General features: G+C 38.5%; 1 protein-coding gene across 1 annotated transcript in view; it reads left to right on the plus strand.

Moving 5' to 3' along the window:
* The first annotated feature begins 498 nt into the window (after positions 1 to 498).
* Positions 499 to 20,367, plus strand: part of LOC136388388 (antigen WC1.1-like) — a 55,263-nt gene continuing 35,394 nt past the window's right edge. Inside the window, 7 exon segments of the mRNA XM_066360269.1 lie at positions 499 to 562; positions 636 to 749; positions 752 to 864; positions 1,236 to 1,249; positions 6,370 to 6,386; positions 11,210 to 11,575; positions 11,670 to 11,990. Coding sequence (XP_066216366.1) covers positions 499 to 562; positions 636 to 749; positions 752 to 864; positions 1,236 to 1,249; positions 6,370 to 6,386; positions 11,210 to 11,575; positions 11,670 to 11,990 — 1,009 coding nt within the window.

Genomic DNA, 20,367 nt, shown 5'->3' on the forward strand with positions numbered 1-20,367 from the left:
TAAACGAAATATCCAGATCTGGAATTTAAAGCCTAGAATCATAAGCGAACTATTCTGGGATAAACCATGACCTGTTCCATGGTCCATTTTTCAGCTCTGAATACTATACCAAGAAGAACAATTCTGAATGGTAGAGAACGGATGGCTGCTACCTGAGGCTTCTGATGAGCTAACCCCAATACCTCACTCCAGTCCCTTTAATCTAATTATTTTAATTCTCAGATCAATGGCTCCAAAGTGTGTGTGATTTATAAGAAATTCATCCAGATGGTAGAACATTACAGTGATTCTAAACTCATTTACCTGCTCAGAGTAGAGAGTTCAACATTTCCTGTTTATCTTTCACAGATACTTCGCAGACCTCTGTAAATCAGAAAGTTAACGCTGATAGGAGCCATGTAACACTTTGTATCTAAGACTACTGCTTAATTTTTTCTGTTTCTTCCTATTTTTCCACCCTATTACTCTCTGATCACTACCATAGGAAACCAGACCCAGATGTGGTCCTGGTACAGCCCAGCGGGCTCTGCAGCCTCAGAAGAGACCGCTGCCAACTGCTCAGGTGAGGGGCCCCACAGCACCAGAAACCCTTCGCTTTCCCTGTGTAAATACCCCATTGGCCTCTTTCTCCTCAGACAGCAGACAGCTCCGCCTAGTGGACGGGGGCGGTCGCTGCGCGGGCAGAGTGGAGGTCGTTCACCAGGGCTCCTGGGGCACCATCTGTGACGACAGCTGGGACCTGAATGATGCCCGGTGGTGTGCACACAGCTGGGCTGTGGAGATGCCATCAATGCCACGGTCTCTGCTCACTTCGGGGAAGGAACAGGCCACATCTGGCTGGATGACGTGAACTGCTCAGGAAGTGTCCTTCCCAAGGCTGGGGACAGTACGGCTGCTGGCACAAGGAGGATGTGGGGACCATCCACTCATGACTGAACTGCATATTATCTAACCCTCTTCCCATTTTTAACCATTAAGGTTATTTTTTCTTGTCTCCAGTGCAAGAAATGGGAAAAGGTAGCTTGGTAAGGTGCTGGCTGGGAGGAACACAGGGTAATTAAAAAAATTAATTCCACAAGTATATATTCCAAATTCAGTATTTATGTCCTTCATCTATACTGAGGCTTTTGCAATTTGGAAGGCTCCAAATTATAGCTTATTTGCTCTCTGTTTCCTTCCTCTCCTCTTCTCCTTTTTTACAGCATGCTGGCTTCTAATCTCAAGACTCCACGTAGGAGAGTAATATACAGTTAGCATTAGATACAGTTAAAATACCTCAATTACTCTTATTGCTTAACATATGCTAAGATTACCATATCTGGGAAGAAAAACCCCATTATGAAATGATCAACAAACTTAGCTGTCTTACATACTCCTTAAGAACTCACTCTCTCCCGTGTTCAAAGGCAAATTCTGCAGTTCAAGAGACATGACTAGGACCAGCCACTCTTCTTACTCTTTTTCTCTTTTATAGAAATTAAATTTAATGGGGTAACACTGATCAGTAAGAGTACATAGGTTTCATGTGAGCATTTCTATCGTGTTTGAACTGTTGATTATGTTTTATACCCATCACTCAAAGTCAAATCATTTTCTGTCACCTTATATTTGTCCCTCTTTACTCTCCTCCCCCTGTTAACCATTTCACTTTTATCTATGTCCATGAGTCTCAGTTTTATATCCCACCTATGTGTAAAATCATATAGTCCTTAGATTTTTCTAATTTACTTATTTTATTTAATGTAATGTTCTCATGGTCTATCCACATTGACGTAAATGGCAATATTTCATCTTTTCTTATGGCTGAGTAGTATTCCATTGTATATATGTACTATATCTTCTTTATCCAATCCTCTATTGAAGGACACTTTGGTTGCTTCCATGTCTTGGTCACTGTGAATAATGCTGTGATGAACATGGCAGTGCATGTATCTTTGCCTTCCAATGTTTTTGAGTTTTCTGGGTAGATACCCAGTAGAGGGATTGCTGGGTCATCTGGTAATTCTATTCTTAACTTTTTTATTAATTTTAATGGGGTGACATTAATAAATCAGGTTATATATATTCAGAGAAAACATCTCCAGATTCTTTGTGCCCCTCCCCTCCCCACACCCCCTCCTTTTTTTTCCTCCCCCCACCCTGGTTACCATCACATTCTTGTCCATGTCTCTGAGTCTCATTTTTATGTCCCACCTATGTATGGAATCATATAGTTCTTAGTTTTTTCTGATTTACTTATTTAACTCAGTATAATGTTATCAAGGTCCATCCATGTTATTGAAAATGATCTGATGTCATCATTTCTTATGGCTGAATAGTATTCCATAGTATATATGTACCAAAGCTTTTTAATCCACTCGTCCACTGATGGACACTTGGGCTGTTTCCAGATCTTCGCTATTGTGAACAATGCTGCCATAAACTTGGGGGTGCATTTCTTCTTTTGAAACAGTGCTATGGTGTTCTTGGGGTATATTCCTAACAGTGGGATAGCTGGGTCAAAAGGCAGTTTGATTTTTAATTTTTTGAGGAATCTCCATACTGTTTTCCACCGTGGCTGCACCAGTCTGCATTCCCACCAGCAGTGCAGGAGGGTTCCCTTTTCTCCACATCCTCGCCAGCACTTATTCTGTGTTGTTTTGTTGATGAGCACCATTCTGACTAGTGTGAGGTGATATCTCATTGTGGTTTTAATTTGCTCTTCGACTTCTCTTGCAGCAATATATTTGCAGATTTATCTCCATGGGCAAGTGAAATAAAAGACAGGATAAACAAATGGGACTATATCAAACTAAAAAGCTTTTGCTTTTAGCTAAAGACAATAAGAACAGAATAAAAAGACTACACAATAGGAGAACATATTCGACAATACATTTGATAAGGGATTAATAACCAAAATTTATAAAGAACTTGTAAAACTCAACACCAGGAAGACAAACAATCCAAGAAAAAAAATGGGCAAAAGAAATGAATAGACACTTCTCCAAAGAGGACATACAGATGGCCAATAGGCATATGAAAAAATGCTCAACATCACTAATCATTAGAGAAATGCAAATTAAAACCACAATGAGATATTCTTAATTTTTTTAAAGGAAACACTATACTGTCTTCCATAGTGGCTGTACCAGTTTACATTTTCACCAGCAGTGAATGAGGGTTCCTTTTTCTCCACAGCCTCTCCAACACTTGCTATTACCTGTCTTGTTGATAACAGCCAATCTAACAAATGTAAGGTATTATCTCATTGTACTTTTGATTTGCATTTCTCTAATAGCTAGCGAAGGTGAGCATTTTTTCATATACATTAATCATTTGTATGATACGTCTTCTTGGGAGAAGTGTCTGTTCAGGTTTTCTCCCCACTTTTTAATTTGATTGTCTGCTTGTTTTTTGCTGAACTTTGTGAGTTCTTTATATGTTTTGGATATTAACCCCTTATCAAAGCCATTGTTAGTGAATATCATTGCCCATTTGATTGGCTTCCTTTTTGTTTCATTGTTCATTTCTTTTACTATGCAGAAGCTTTTTAGTTTAACATAGTTCCATTTATTTACGTTTGCCTGTACTTCCCATGCCTTTGGTGTCAAATTCATAAAATGTTCTCTATGGCCAAGGTTTCATTCATAAGTTCAGTACTTATGTTTTTGTCTATGCAATTTATTGTTTCAGATATTATATTTAGATCTTTGATCCATTTTGAATTAATTTATGTGGATGGGGACAAGGTGTAGTCAAATTTTATTCTTTTGCATGTGGCTTTCATTTTCCCAGCACTATTTATTAAAGAGGCTTTCTTTTCTCTATTGTGTGCTTTTGGCTCCTTTGTCAAAGATTATTTGTTCATATATATGTGGTTGTATTTCTGGCTGTCAATTCTGTTCCTTTGGTCTGTATATCTGTTTTGATTATAGTGGCTCTGTAGTATAACTTGATGTCAGGTAGTGTGATACAACTGGCTCCATTCTTTTTCCAAGGATTGTGTTGGCTATTTGGGGTTTTTATGAATCCATACAAATCTGGTGATTTTTTTTGTTCTATTTCTTTAAAAAATGACAGTGGCATATTAATGGAGATTGCATTAAATTTGTACATTGTTGGGTAATATGGCCATTTTAACTATGTTGATTCTTCCAATCCATGAACACGGAATATTTTTCTATTGCATTATATCTTTCTTAATTACTTTTAATAATGCTTTGTAGTTGTCAGTATGTAGTTCTTTCACATCCTTTGTTAAGTTTATTCTTAGGTATTTTATTGGTATTGCAATTGTAAAAGGAATTTTTTTTCAGTTCATTTTCTGAAGTTTTACTGGTGGCCTATAGGAAAGAAGTAGACTTTTGAATATTGATTATGTATCCTGTGACTTTATGGTATTTGTTTATTGTTTCTAATCGTTTTTCTGTGAAATCTCCAAGATTTACAAAATATAGGGTCATGTCATCTGCAAAAAGTGATACCTTTACTTTTTTTATTTCTTTCTCTTGCCTGATTGTTCTGGCTAAGACTTCCAGTACTATGTTGAATAACAGTGGAGAAAGTGGGCAGCCTTGTCTTGTTCCTGTTTTAGAGGAAAAGCTTTCAGTTTTTCACCATTTAGTATGATATTGACTGATGATTTGTCATATATGGCCTTTAGTATGTTGAGGTACTGTACTTTCTTTCTATACCCATTTTATTGAGTGTTTTAAACATAAATAGAGGTTATATTTTATTGGATGCTTTTTATTATTATTAATTTTAATGGGGTGACATTTATAAATCAGGGTACATATGTTCAGAGAAAACATCTCCAGGTTATTTTGACATTTGATGATGCTGCATTCCCATCACCCAAAGTCAAATTGTCTTCCATCACCTTCTATCTGGTTTTCTTTGTGCCCCTCCCCTCCCCCCACACCCTCCCTCTTCTTCCCACCCCCCTAACCACCACACTCTTGCCCATGTCTCTGAGTCTCATTTTTATGTCCCACCTATGTTAGGAATCATATAGTTCTTAGTTTTTTCTGATTTACTTATTTAACTCAGTATAATGTTATCAAGGTCCATCCATGTTGTTGTAAATGATCCAATGTCATCATTTCTTATGGCTGAATAGTATTCCATAGTATATATGTACCAAAGCTTTTTAATCCACTCATTCACTGACGGACACTTGGGCTGTTTCCAGATCTTTGCTATTGTGAACAATGCTGCCATAAACATGGGGGTGCATTTCTCCTTTTGAAACAGTGCTATGGTGTTCTTGGGGTATATTCCTAACAGTGGGATAGCTGGGTCAAAAGGCAGTTTGATTTTTAATTTTTTGAGGAATCTCCATACTGTATTCTACAGTGGCTGCACCAGTCTGTATTCCCACCAGCAGTGCAGGAGGGTTCCCTTTTCTCCACATCCTCGCCAGCACTCATTCTGTGTTGTTTTGTTGATGAGCATCATTCTGACTGGTGTGAGGTGATATCTCATTGTGGTTTTAATTTGCATTTCTCTAGTGATTAGTGATGTTGAGCATTTTTTCATATGCTTATTGGCCATCTGTATGTCCTCTGTGGAGAAGTATCTATTTATTTCTTTTGCCCATTTTTTTATTGGATTGTTTATCTTCCTGGTGTTGAGTTTTACAAGTTCATTATAAATTTTGTTTATTAACCCCTTATCAGACATACTGTCAAATATGTTCTCCCATTGTGTAGTTTGTCTTTTTATTCTGTTCTTATTGTCTTTAGCTGTGTAAAATCTTTTTAGTTTGATATAGTTCCATTTGTTTATCTGTCTTTTAAATCTTGCCTATGGAGATAAATCGGCAAATATATTGCTGTAAGAGATGTCGGAGAGCTTACTGCCTATGTTTCCTTCTAAGATGTTTATGGTTTCATGGCTTACATTTGTCTTTTATCCATTTTGAGTTTATTTTTGTGAACGATGTAAGTTGGTGGTCTAGTTTCATTTTTTTGCACCTAGCTGTCCAATTTTCCCAACACCATCTGTTGAAGAGGCTGTCTTTACTCCATTGTATACTTTTACCTCCTTTGTCAAATATCAGTTGTCCATAAAAGTGTGGGTTTATTTCTGGGTTCTCTGTTCTGTTCCATTGATCTATATGCCTATTCTTATGCCAGTACCAGGCTATTTTGAGTACAATCCAGCACCCATTCATGATCAAAACTATCAGCAAAGTGGAAATACAGGGAACATACCTCAACATGATAAAGGCCATCTATGACAAACCCACAGCCAACATTATAGTCAATGGGCAAAAATTAGAAACAATCCCTTTAAGATCAGGAACAAGGCAGGGGTGCCCCCCTTCACCACTCTTATTCAACATAGTTCTGGAAGTCCTAGCCACAGCAACCAGACAAGAAGAAGAAATAAAAGGCATCCAAATTGAAAAAGAAGTAAAACTATCATTATTTGCAGATGATATGATATTGTATATAGTAACCCTAAAGTCTCAGTCAAAAAACTACTGGACCTGATAAATGAATTCAGCAAGGTGGCAAGATATAAAATTAATACACAGAAATCAGAGCCATTTTTATACACTAACAATGAACTGTCAGAAAGAGAAATTAAGGAAGCAATCTCCTTCACTATTGCAACCAAAAAAATAAAGTACCTACGAGTAAATTTAACCAAGGAGATTATAGACTTGTACTCAGAAAATTATAAAACATTGATAAAAGAAATCAAGGAAGACACAAACAAGTGGAAGCATATACCGTGCTCATGGTTAGGAAGAATAAACATCATTAAAATGTCTATATTACCCAAAGCAATTTATAAATTCAATACAATACCAATTAAAATACCAATGACATACTTCAAAGATATAGAACACATATTCCAAAAATTTATATGAAACCAAAAAAGAACACAAATGCCTCAGCAATCTTGAAAAGGAAGAATAAAGTGGGAGGTATCACACTTCCTGATATCAAGTTGTACTACAAAGCCATTGTACTCAAAACAGCCTGGATGCTTTTTTTGAATCAATTGGTAGAATCATATAATTTTTGTTCTTTGTTTTGTTAATGTGGTGCAATACATTCCTTGATTTATGTATGTTGAACCATCCTTGTGTGTCTGGAATGAATGCCACTTGATTGTGATGTATTACTTTTTTTTTTATTAGCCCTGAGACAAATTCTTTTTTTTATTCATTTTAATGGGGTGACATTGATAAATCAGGGTACATATGTTCAGAGAAAACAGCTCTAGGTTATTTTGACATTTGCTTATGCTGCATTCCCATCACCCAAAGTCAAATTGTCTTCCGTCACCTTCTAACTGGTTTTCTTTGTGCCCCTCCCCTCCCCCAACCTCCTCTCTCTCCTCCCACCCCCACCCTATAACTCCCACACTCTTGCCCATGTCTCTGAGTCTCATTTTTATGTCCCACCTATGTATGGAATCATACAGTTCTTAGTTTTTTCTGATTTACTTATTTCACTCAGTATAATGTTACAAGGTTCATCCATGTTGTTGTAAATGATCCGATGTCATCATTTCTTATAGCTGAGTAGTATTCCATAGTATATATGTACCAAAGCTTTTTAACCCACTCGTCCTCTGACGGACACTTGGACTGTTTCCAGATCTTCGCTATTATGAACAATGCTGCCATAAACATGGGGGTGCATTTCTTCTTTTGAAACAGTGCTATGGTGTTCTTGGGGTATATTCCTAACAGTGGGATAGCTGGGTCAAAAGGCAGTTTGATTTTTAATTTTTTGAGGAATCTCCATACTGTATTCTACAGTGGCTGCACCAGTCTGTATTCCCACCAGCAGTGCAGGAGGGTTCCCTTTTCTCCACATCCTCGCCAGCACTTATTCTGTGTTGTTTTGTTGATGAGCGCCATTCTGACTGGTGTGAGGTGATATCTCATTGTGGTTTTAATTTGCATTTCTCTGTATTACTTTTTTAATGTATTGTTGTATTTAAATTATTGGTGTGGTTTTTTTTAGGATTTTTGTATCTGTATTTATTAGAGATATTGGCCCATAGTTTTTAGTTGTTGTTGTTAGTCCTTGCCAGGTTTTGGTATCAGGGTTATGATGGCCTCATAAAATGTGTTAAGGAGTATTTCTTCTTTTATTTTTGGAAGGCTTTGAAAAAAATAGGTACCAATTCTTCTTTCAGTGTTTGGTGGAATTCATTAGTGTGGTCATCTGGTCCTGGACATTTTGGGGGGTGGTTTTTGATAGTTGTTTCTATTTCTTCCTGGCTTATGGGTCTATTTAGGTTTTTCACTTCTTCATGATTCAGTCCAGGAAGATTGTATAGATCTAGGAACTTATCCATTTCTTCTAGATTGTTAAATTTGGAGGTATATAATCTTTCATAGTATTCTACTATTTTTGTATATCAATCATGCCTGTAGTAGTTTCTCCTCTTGATTTCAGATTTTGTTTATATGAATCCTTTCTCCTTTTTCCTTAATGAGTCTAGCCAGGGGTTTGTCCATTTTATTGATCTTTTCAAAAAACCAGCTCTTTCTTGTATTAAATTTATCTATAGTTTGTTGTTGTTGTTGTTCTCTTTTTCATTCAGTTCTGCTCTAGTTTTTACTATTTTTTTTTCTGCTGACTTTGGGTTACCTTTGTTCTTCTTTTTCTAGTACTTTAAAATGTAATGTTAAGTTGCTTCCTTGGGATATCTCTTGTTTCTTGATATAAGCCTATAATGATATAAACTTTCCTCTTATTACTGCACTTGCTGCATCCCAGAAGTTTTGATATGTTGTGTTATCATTCTCATTTGTCTGTATACACGTTTTGATCTCTGCTTTTATTTCTGCTTTGACCCAGTCATTTTTTAAAAGAATGTCATTTAATTTTCACATTTTTGTGGAGTGTTTTTACTTCCTTTTTGCTGTTGAATTCTAATTTCAAAGCCTTATGGTCAGAGAATATGCTTGGTATAATTTCAGTTGTCTTGAATTTTTTGATGTTAGTTTTGTGGCCCAACATATGATTTTTCCTTAAGAATGTTCCATGCACACTGGAAAAAAATGTGTCATTTGATGTCTGGATAAAATGTTCTGTAAATGTCTATTTTGTCCATTTGGTCTAGTGTGTCTTTTAAGGCCAATATTTTTTTTTGTATTTTTCTGAAGCTGGAAACGGGGAGAGACAGTCAGACAGACTCCTGCATGCGCCCGACCGGGATCCACCTGGCACGCCCACCAGGGGCAACGCTCTGCCCACCAGGGGGCGTTGCTCTGCTGCAACCAGAGCCACTCTAGTGCCTGTGGCAGAGGCCATGGAGCCTTCCCTAGCACCCGGGCCATCTTTGCTCCAATGGAGCCTCGGCTGCGGGAGGGGAAGAGAGAGACAGAGAGGAAAGAGGGGGGGGGGTGGAGAAGCAAATGGGTGCTTCTCCTATGTGCCCTGGCCGGGAATCAAACCCGGGTCCCCCGCACACCAGGCCGACGCTCTACCACTGAGCCAACCAGCCAGGGCGCCAATATTTCTTTATTGATTTTCTGCTTGGATGATTTATCTAAAGCTGTCAATGCTGTGTTGAGTTCTCCAACTATGATTGTGTTCTTCTCTGTTTCTTACTTTTGTTTTGTTAGAAGATGTTCGATATATTTTGGTGCTCCCTGATACTGTGCATATATATTAAGAAATGTTATAGCTCCTTGATATAGTGTCCCCTTTATCATTATAAAATGTCCATCTTTGTCTCTTGTTACCTTTGTTGTCTTAAAGTCAGCATTGTCAGATATTAGTGTAGTTACACCTTCTTTTCTTGGGTATTATTATTTGCTTGGAGGATAGTTTTGCAACCTTTCACTTTGAGTCTACTTTTGTCATTGCAGCTTGTATGTGTCTCCTGAAGGCAGCATATGGTTGGGGGTTTTTGTTTGTTTGTTTTTTAGCAAGATAGAGACAGACATAAAGATAGAGGATAGGAGAGAGATAAGAAGAATCAGCTTGTAATTGCAGCACTTCAGTTGTTCATTGATTGCTTCTCATATGTCCCTTGACCAGGAGGCTCCAGATGAGCCAGTAACCCTTTGCTCAAGCCAGTAACCTTGAGCTCAAACCAGTGACCTTAAGCTTCAAGCCAGTGACCTTTGGTGTCATATCTGTGATCTCTCTCTGGGAGGCTGGGGGAGTCACACTTTCTTTTTCTCTATTTCTGTCCCAAGTGCAGGCTGCCAGCAGACTGCAGGAACACTGGCAGTGATCCCACACTCTGCTGTGGCTTTTGCTCAGTATCTCAACAATTGCCCCTCCAAATCTCCTTCCAGAAGAAAAAGACCCAGTCACTCCTGGTTTCTCCCTTCTCCCAAGCCCTGGCAGATAAAAACACAGACAGTGCAGGCTTCTTTCTTCCCCGTAGTCCCACCACAAGTGTGTCTCATTTTCCACCCCTCCCCCATTTTTACCCTTTCCACTTTTAGTCAATTTAATGCACAGATCTTTTCAGGCAAGCCTGCAAGCTTAGCTGGGGTTCCCTCGCTAAGTATAGCTGTTCAATTTGTTGAAATCTCAAGGAGAGAGATCAAGGTTATCTCTCACATTGCCATTACTCTGACGTTCTCCCAATCCTTTTTCTATGGCTCTCAAAGATTTCTTAATATTTAAACTTGTCTTTGGACAACTTCTCTCACAATCAAATCATTTAAGAAATTCTTAGAATTTTTGCCATGAAAAATTATGAAAAAAAATTGAAATCATAAAATTGTACTAGTTATATCTGTATTTCCTCCCTTGAGCTATAAGTTTATCTACAGTTTGGCATGCATTCATGGTCCAACCCTCATGATTTTTCCTATCCTCAGTCATTTGAAGATTGGCTACTGAGAGAAAGCTGCTAAGAATTCTAGCCCCATAAAATCTCAGAATATCCTTCTAACTTTGTCCACCTGATAGGCCTCTAACCTCTTGAATCTTGTGGCCTTTTCTTAAACTCTGGGTTAGTACAGTTCTTTATACCTCTGCACCCAAGTTTAAAAGCCCACTACAGGCTTCTTGAGCCCTGTAGTTCCTAGGCCTCTAGTTAAGGAATTCACATTTCTAACCAACCTCAAAGTGTACATCCCTGGGATTCAGCTATTTCAAGATGACCCTGAAAAACCTGGACATCTCTTCAGAAACTTGTTTATGAAAATATAATTCTGACACTAACCATTAAAATCCCTTTCCATGCCCCACTACCAGAAAAGAAAAACTATCACACCATTTTCTGTGACATGTTTCCAATTACCAAGTCAAGATCATGAACACTCACTGGGTTTGTTTGTTTCTCTTAGGATTTGTGCATCTAGTTGGAGGGGGTGGGCCCTGCTCAGGACGAGTAGAAATACATTCTGAAGGAAACTGGATTCCAGTATCCAATTGGAACTTTACGTTGTCCACTGCCCAGGTCATCTGTGCAAAGCTGGGGTGTGGCAAGGTTGCATCTCTCATAAGTCATGTGCCTTTCAGTGAGTCACATAAACTGGTCTGGCCTGATCAGTTTTGGTGTAAGGGGCATGAGTGGAACCTCAGCATCTGTCCCAGAGTGCCCTGTCTAGGAGGCACTTTCCAGCACAATGGAACTGTTTAAGTTGTCTGCTCAGATGAGATGCAGAGCAAGATTTTAAAATCCCTGCATACTCTGTTGGGGTAAAAAAATATATAAGATTTTGCTAAAATCCTGTCTTCTCCTACCAGCATACACAGAAATTCGGCTCATGAAAAATGGCACCTCTCAGTGTGAGGGAAATTTGGAAGTGAATGTTTCTGGAGAATGGAAAATGCTCTGTGCCTCCCACTGGAATATGGCCAATGCAGACATTGTCTGTCGACAGCTCGGCTGTGGAGTTGCCCTCTCAATCACCAAAGAAGCATACTCTGTGGAAAGAGATACTCAGATCTGGAAAGCACAGTTTCACTGCTCAGGGGCTGAGTCCTCCTTGTGGAATTGCTCTATGACTTCCCTGGGTATTCCTGACTGTACCCATGGAAACATGGCCTCTGTGATCTGCTCAGGTAAGGACTAACTGGAGTTTCAGATGCTCCTCAACTTAAATGTCCCTAACAGCAGAAAATATGGAAAAACAGCCTTCAAAAGTTAAGGCATTTTACGATGAAATATGGTCTTGTCATAGGTCATTCATTCTGTTTGTCAGGGCAAGAAGTTTTAATAAGCATAAAACCCCTCAAAAAATGAGCTCAAAATAATTACCAACCAATTTCTATGTAAAATTTTCAACTATTAAACATCTAAAAAGAAAACATAGGAGAAAATTTTGGGAATCTTGGGGTAGGCAAACATTTTCTAAGGCATTAAGCACTTTAAAAATGAGAATTAGACATCATCAAATTTTAAAACTTTTGGTCCTTGATAGACAGCATTAAGAAAGTGGAAAGGGTGTCCTGACCTGTGGTGCAGTGGATGGAGCATTGTCCAGAGCACTGAGTTTGCCAGTTCCATTCTGGGGTTGCCAGCTTGATCCTGGGGTTGCAGTCTGAACCTCAAGGTCACCAGTTGGAGCACCCATCAGGGTACATATGAGAAGTAATTAATGGATGCACAACTAAATAGAACAACAAATTGATGCTTATCTCTCTCTCTCTCTCCTTCCTCCCCCTTACTGTCTTTCAAAAAAAAATTAAAAGATACAACTGACACAGAACATTTTGCAAGATATGTATCTGAAAAAGAACTTGCATTCAGAATATACTAATGGCCAATAAGCAAACTAAAAGATACTCAATGTTATTAGTGATCAAGAAAATTCAAATTAAAGTATGAGGAGAAATATCATTTCACTCACTAGAATGATTAAAATGAAAGACTTACTATTCCAGTTTTGGCAAGGATGTTGAGCAACTAGAGCACCATACATTGCTGGTGGTAATGTAAAACTATACAAACACTTTGAAAAAAGAAAGAATTCTTTTTAGTTAAACATACATTTAAATGTTACCCAACAATTCTACAACTAGACATTTTACTGAGAGAAGTAAAAATGTAGGTCCACAAAAAGATTTGAGCATTGATGTTCATAGTATTTTTATTAACAATAATAAAAAGTATAAATAACTCAAATTTTTATTAACAGAAGAATGAATAAATAGTGATATATTTAGATGATGGAAGACTTTCAAACCATAAAGAGGATGAACAATTGATAAATTTAACTGTAAAGCTAAATCTCAAAAGCATGCTGAGAAAAGAAGCCATACAAAAAATATATATATTATATTATTCCATTACATTATACAACGTAAACTAAAGTATGTGACAGAAGGCAGATCGATAGGAAGAAGAGAAAAGATCATGTTAAGACACAGGAGAAGACACTGGAGTGCTGAGGATGGGATATATTGGCTGCCAAGACAAATGGGAAATTTGGGGGTTCATATTTGTGCTGTATTTTGATTAAGGTGGTTGGCTACAGGTGCATACATTTGTCAAAATGTACTCTTAATATAGGTATATTTTATTGTATAAAAGTATAACTTGATATAGTTGATTTTACTGGTTTTGTTTGATTCTAGCTTAATTCTACTGTGGTCCAAATATATCATAATTATTACTTTTATTAATTTTTCCTTTGAAAAAATTTTGGAACTCATATTTGTTACAGCATATAACCAGTCCTCGTAAATGGCCTATATGCCCTTGAGAATGATGTGTATTCTGCAGTTTGCAGGTGTCTAACTATTATATCATACCACTATATTTTTTGTTTTGTTTTTGAGAGAAAGGAAGGAAGAGAGAGAAGGAGGCAGAGAGAGCAAGAAGTATCAACTCATAGTTGCTTTCACTTTAGTTGTGCATTGATTACTTCTCATACGTGCCTTGACCAAAGATCAGACCTTGGGCTCAAGCCAAATCAGCGACCCCTTGCTCAAGCCAGTGACCTTCGGGCTCAAGCTGGTGACCTTTGGAATTGTGTCAATAATTTTTCACTCAAGCCAGTAACCCCACACTCAAGCCAGAGACCCCCGTACTTGTTTTTTTTTAATTTATTGATTTTAATTTACTGTGTTTACATAGATTCAAGTGTCCCACCAAATACTTTCCACACACCCCTGTGTTCCCCTCAACGTCCACCTTATCCCTTTCCCACCAATGCCCTCCCCCCTTTCCTCCAGGATTTGCTTTCCAGCTCTCTATAATGCTGTGTTATGTATATATAGTTTCACCAATCTCTTTCCCTTCTCTGACCCTATCCTCTCATCCCCTTTGCCTCTGTCCACTTTCAGTCTGGTCCCTTTGATCCTGCCTCTGCCTCTATTCTGCTCCTCAGTTCAAATTGTTCATTAGATTCCTAAAATGAGTGAGGTCATATGATATTTTTCTTTCTCTACCTGGCTTATTTCATTAGCATAATAGTTTCCAGGTTCATCCATGTTGTTGCAAAAGGTAAGACTTCCTTCTTTTTCACAGCCACATAGTATTCCATTGTGTATATGTACCACAGCTTTTTAATCCACTTGTCCACTGATGGACACTTGGGCTGTTTCCAGATCTTGGCTATTGTAAACAATGCTGCAGTAAACATGGGGGTGCATTTCTTCTTTTGGAACAGTGATTTGGTATTCTTAGGATATGTTCCTAAAAGTAGGATGGCTGGGGCAAAAGGCGGTTCCATTTTTAATATTTTGAGAAATCTGCATATTGTTTTCCACAGTGGCTGCACCAGTCTGCATTCCCACCAGCAGTGCAGAAGGGTTCCCTTTTCTGCACATCCTCTCCAGCATTTACTATGTGTTGTTTTGTTAATGAGTGCCATTCTGATTGGTGTGAGGTGATATCTCATTGTGGTTTTAATTTGCATTTCTCTAATAATTAGTGATGTTGAACATTTTTTCATATGCCTATTGGCCATCTGTATGTCCTCTTTGGAGAAGTGTCTATTCATTTCCTTTGCCCATTTCTTGTTTGGATTGTTTATCTTCCTGGTGTTGAGCTTTAAAAGTTCTTTATAAATTTTGGTTATTAATCCTTTATCAGATGTATTGCCAAATATGTTCTCCCATTGTGTGGCTTGTCTTTTTATTTTGTTCATATTACCTTTAGCTGTGCAAAAGCTTTTTAGCTTGATATAGTCCCATTTGTTCATCCTGTCCTTTATTTCACTTGCCCGTGGAGACAAATCAGCAAAAAAATTGCTATGAGAGATGTTGGAAAGCTTAATGACTATGTTTTCTTCTAAGATAATTATGGTTTCACAACCTACATTTAAGACTTTTATCCATTTTGAGCTTATTTTTGTGAATGGTGTAAGTTGGTGGTCTACTTTCATTTTTTGCAAGTAGCTGTTCAATTTTTCCAACACCATTTGTTAAAGACACTGTCTTTACTCCATTGTATGCTCTTACCTCCTTTGTCAAATATCAATTGACCATAAAGATGTGTGTTTATTTCTGGGTTCTCTGTTCTATTCCATTGATCTGTATGCCTGTTCTTATGTCAGTAGCAAGCTGTTTTGAGTACAATGGCCTTGTAGTATGACTTGATATCAGGAAGTGTGATACCACCCACTTTATTCTTCTTTTTCAAGATTGCTGAGAAAGAACTCATAAAACTTAACAACAAACAAACAAACAATCCAATAAAAAAATGGGAAGAGGACATGAATAGACACTTCTCCCAGGAGGAAGTACAAATGGCCAACAGATATATGAAAAGATGCTCATCTTCTTTAGTTATTGGAGAAATGCAAATCAAAACTGCAATGAGATACCACCTCACACCTGTTAGATTAGCTATTATTAACAAGACAGGTAATAGCAAATGTTGGAGAGGCTGTGGAGAAAAAGGAACCCTCATACACTGTTGGTGGGAATGTAAAGTAGTACAACCATTATGGAAGAAAGTATGGTGGTTCCTCAAAAAACTGAAAATAGAACTATCTTATGACCCAGCAATCCCTCTACTGGGTATATATCCCAAAAACTCAGAAACATTGATACGTAAAGACACATGCAGCCCCATGTTCATTGCAGCATTGTTCACAGTGGCCAGGACATGGAAACAACCAAAAAGCCCGTCAATAGACGACTGGATAAAGAAGATGTGGCACATATACACTATGGAATACTACTCAGCCATAAGAAATGATGACATCGGATCATTTACAGCAAAATGGTGGGATTATACGAAGTTAAATAAGTAAATCAGAAAAAAACAGGAACTGCATTATTCCATACGTAGGTGGGACATAAAAGTGAAACTAAGAGACATTGATAAGAGTGTGGTGGTTACGGGGGGAGGGGGGAAAGGGAGAGGGAAAGGGGGAGGGGGAGGGGCACAAAGAAAACTAGATAGAAGGTGACAGAGGACAATCTGACTTTGGGTGATGGGTATGCAACATAATTGAAAGACAAGATAACCTGGACTTGTTGATCTTTGAATATATGTAACCTGATTTATTGATGTCGCCCCATTAAAAAAATAAAATTGGTCAGAGTAATGGCGGGGTAGGAAGCGATACCGATAAATCTCCCCCAAAACTCAACAAGATCTTCAACCAGAAACAGAAAAACCTATACGTGGAGCTTCCAGATGCTTCGCAATACACCCAAAGGTATGATTGAGTGAAAAATTGGCTAAATATATAACCAAACCCCGAAGGAAATAGGGAGTAAGAAATGCTCCGCCTTCCTCACTAACCTAAACAGGGCGGCTTTCTCTGGTAACTGTGAATATAAAAACTGAGGCGGGCAAAGGGGGTGAATACATCCAGGCCGTGACACAAACGGCCGAACCAGGCTGTGGCACGGAGATCCAAGCCAAGGAAAATCTGATCCTGTGGCAACCCGGGCAATACAAGCTAACACTCGCGCCAAACCCAAACAAAGAAAGACAAGCGGCGCGGACATTTTACCCGGTCTCCTGGTTGGTGCGCAGTTAGTGGGCGAGAGATTTCTTCCTAAGCCCCGGAAGTGGGTGCCCGTGTTGCCCCACGGAGAGGCAGGGTCAGAGGCCTTTCTGTGGGCCGAGGGCAGAGTCTCTGGGCAGCCCCAGCGCCCTGGGAAAGCCACGCACGGGAGGGAGTGAGAACTAATTCCAACGGTGGAGATTTTCCGTACTGGAGGGTGTTTCACTCAGAGGGAAACGCGGCCGGCCTCATATCCTGGTTTGCGCGCGCAGATAAGGAGTGAGCGATTCCTCCGAGTGCCTCGGCAGTGTGCCCATGTTATCGCACAGAGGGACAGAGTCAGGGGCCTTTGTGTGGGCCAAAGCAGAATCTCGGGCCGCCCCAGCGCCTTGCAAAAGCCGCGCACGGGGACGGAGCGAGATTCAATTCCAACGCTGCAACTTTTCCCTGCGGTTGGGGGTTTCACTCAGAGCGTGAGACTGCTGGCCGGATATCCTGGTCTGCGCGCGCAGATAGTGAGTGAGAGTTTCCTCCAAGCGCCCCGGAAGTGGGCGCCCGCTTGTGTTACCGGACAGAGTGGCAGAGCCAGAGGTCTTTGAATGGCCGGAAAGCCCGCCTGATTATGCTAGCAGCTCTGACTGACTGAGCCTTACCCAGAGCCCTGTGCTGAGTGGAAATAGAGTGGGGAGTTGCCAGCTCTTTAAGCCTCTTACTATCCAGGCAGAGGCAGCAGCAACCCCATAGCTGGATTATCAGGCTACTAATTGAGGAAGGAAAGACTAGGAGAAAGGCTCCAGGAACACGGACTCTCTCACTGTCGGAGCCTATAAATGCTAATAGCCTCGACTGCCAACGAGACTAAAGCACAATACATGACATTGCCATAGAGACTTATCAACTGCAAACCTCCACCTGAGCGTGGCAAAGGGGCAAAACCCGGGGTACAGAGTCACCGACCAGGAAGAGGGAGAGAAAAGAAAAAGCAAGAAGATAACCTCTCAGAATCAAGAATAATCTGCAGACTTTATAACCTATCCCATTTTATTATATTTGTTCGTTTGTTTCTCTTATCTTCATTCTTGATACTTTTTTTTTCCTCCTCCAATTTGGCCGATTAACTCTCTACCGGTCTTACTCTCTCCTCTCCTTGAACTACACTACCCATAAGTGTTACATCTCCCATTATCTTTTCTCTTCTCTTCCTTTCTCTCTATGAGGGTTGCACTCCAAAACCCTTAACTCTCTCTCTCTCTCTCTCCTTTCTTTTTTCTTCTTTTAGTGGTTCCCTCTTTTTTTTTCTCTCTCTCTCTTTCTTTTCTCCCTCTATATTAGTTTCTTCCTTTCTCCTTTACATCTCCTCTCATTCAAACCTCAATAACAAACAAATTATCTTATCTGGGACTCAAACTTATGTTTGTGGCATTTTGGGGGGTTTTTACTTCACCTTTTTAACTCACTAGCAGTGCTCCCATCCCTGGCTCTCCATATTATCTAGTTCTTGTTCCACTAAATACAATAGTAATTTTTTAATTTGTCCCCCCATTTTTCCGTTTTCCTCTTAATCCTCTCATCATAACTCTTAGACAACCAACACCTAAAAGCAAATCATTTTATTCTTGACCCAAATTTTTTCCTTATTTCCTTTTTGTGGGTCCATACGCTCTTTTTTTTTTTTTCTTTTTTCTTTCTTTCTTTTTTTTTTTTTTTTTTTTTGCCCCTTTATTACTTTTCCCCAATTCAGGCCCTCCATAACAGGCATTGTTTGTTATAATTCACAGTCCACCACAAGATTTTCTCAAGAAAGAGGGGAGAGGAGAGGAGAGGAAAAAAAGGAGGGGGGGAATAATTTCCTTTTTTTTTTTTTTTTAATTTTTATTTTATTTTATTTTTCTTTATTTCATCATTAATTTTTTTTTAAAAAAACTCTTTTCGATTTTTTTTATTATTTTTTTAAACATTTTATTCTTTATTAAATCTCATTAATACTATCAACAAAACCACCCTCAGATGCCATTAAGGAAGAGAAAATCGAATATCATGGATACAAAAGAAAGAGAGGTAACACAGCTAGATGAGGAAAAATCTATGGAGAAAAAATTTAATATATTGGAAACCTTGGAGCTAAATGACAGAGAATTCAAGATAGAAATCCTAAAAATCCTCCGAGATATACAAGAAAACACAGAAAGGCAATTTAGGGAGCTCAGAAAACAACTCAATGAACACAAAGAATATATGTCCAAGGAAATTGAAACTATAAAAACAAATCAAACAGAGATGAAAAACTCAATTCACGAGCTGAAAAACGAAGTAACAAGCTTAGCTAATAGAACAGGTCAGATAGAAGAGAGGATTAGTGAAATAGAAGACAAGCAACTTGAGGCACAACAGAGAGAAGAAGAAAGAGACTCAAAAATTAAAAAAAAATGAGATAGCCCTACAAGAATTATCTGACTCCATCAAAAAGAATAACATAAGAATAATAGGTATATCAGAGGGAGAAGAGAGAGAAAATGGAATGGAGAACATACTCAAACAAATAATAGATGAGAACTTCCCAAGCCTGTGGAAAGAACTAAAGCCTCAAGTTCAAGAAGCAAACAGAACTCCAAGTTTTCTTAACCCCAACAAACCTATACCAAGGCATATCATAATGAAATTGACACAAACCAACAGCAAAGAAAAAATTCTCAAGGCAGCCAGGGAAAAGAAGAATACAACATATAAAGGAAGGCCCATTAGATTATCATCAGATTTCTCAGCAGAAACTCTACAAGCTAGAAGAGAGTGGACCCCAATATTTAAAGTCCTGAAAGAGAGGAACTTTCAGCCACGAATACTATACCCATCAAAGCTATCCTTCAAATATGAAGGAGAAATAAAAACATTCACAGATACAGAAAAGATGAGGGAATTTATCATCAGAAAACCTCCACTCCAGGAATTACTAAAGGGGGTTCTCCAATCAGATACAAAGAACAAAAAAAAACAGAGCCACAAGTAAAAGCTCCAAGAAGAACACAATAAAACCAAATTTAAACTGTGACAACAACAAAAACAAAGAGGGGGAGAAGATGGAGATTAACAGTAGCAAAGGACGATGGAGTGCAAAAGTACTCACAAAATAGTTCGCTACAATGAACAGGGTAGGGACCCTTTTCATTATTCAAAGGTAACCACCATTGAAAAAACCACCACAGAAGCACATGAGATAAAAAAGATAGCAACAGTGGAAAGATGTATGGAATACAACCAAATAAAAACAAAAGATAGAAAAACAAAAGAGAAGGATCAAACAAGACACAACACTAACAGAAAGCAAGATATAAAATGGCAATAGGGAACTCACAAGTATCAATAATTACACTAAATGTAAACGGATTAAACTCACCAATAAAAAGGCACAGAGTAGCAGAATGGATTAAAAAAGAAAATCCAACTGTATGCTGCCTACAGGAAACTCATCTAAGTAACAAGGATAAAAACAAATTCAAAGTGAAAGGCTGGAAAACAATATTCCAAGCAAATAA

The sequence above is a fragment of the Saccopteryx leptura genome, chromosome 1 (assembly GCF_036850995.1).
Source record: "Saccopteryx leptura isolate mSacLep1 chromosome 1, mSacLep1_pri_phased_curated, whole genome shotgun sequence".
Classification (NCBI taxonomy): Eukaryota; Metazoa; Chordata; class Mammalia; order Chiroptera; family Emballonuridae; genus Saccopteryx; species Saccopteryx leptura.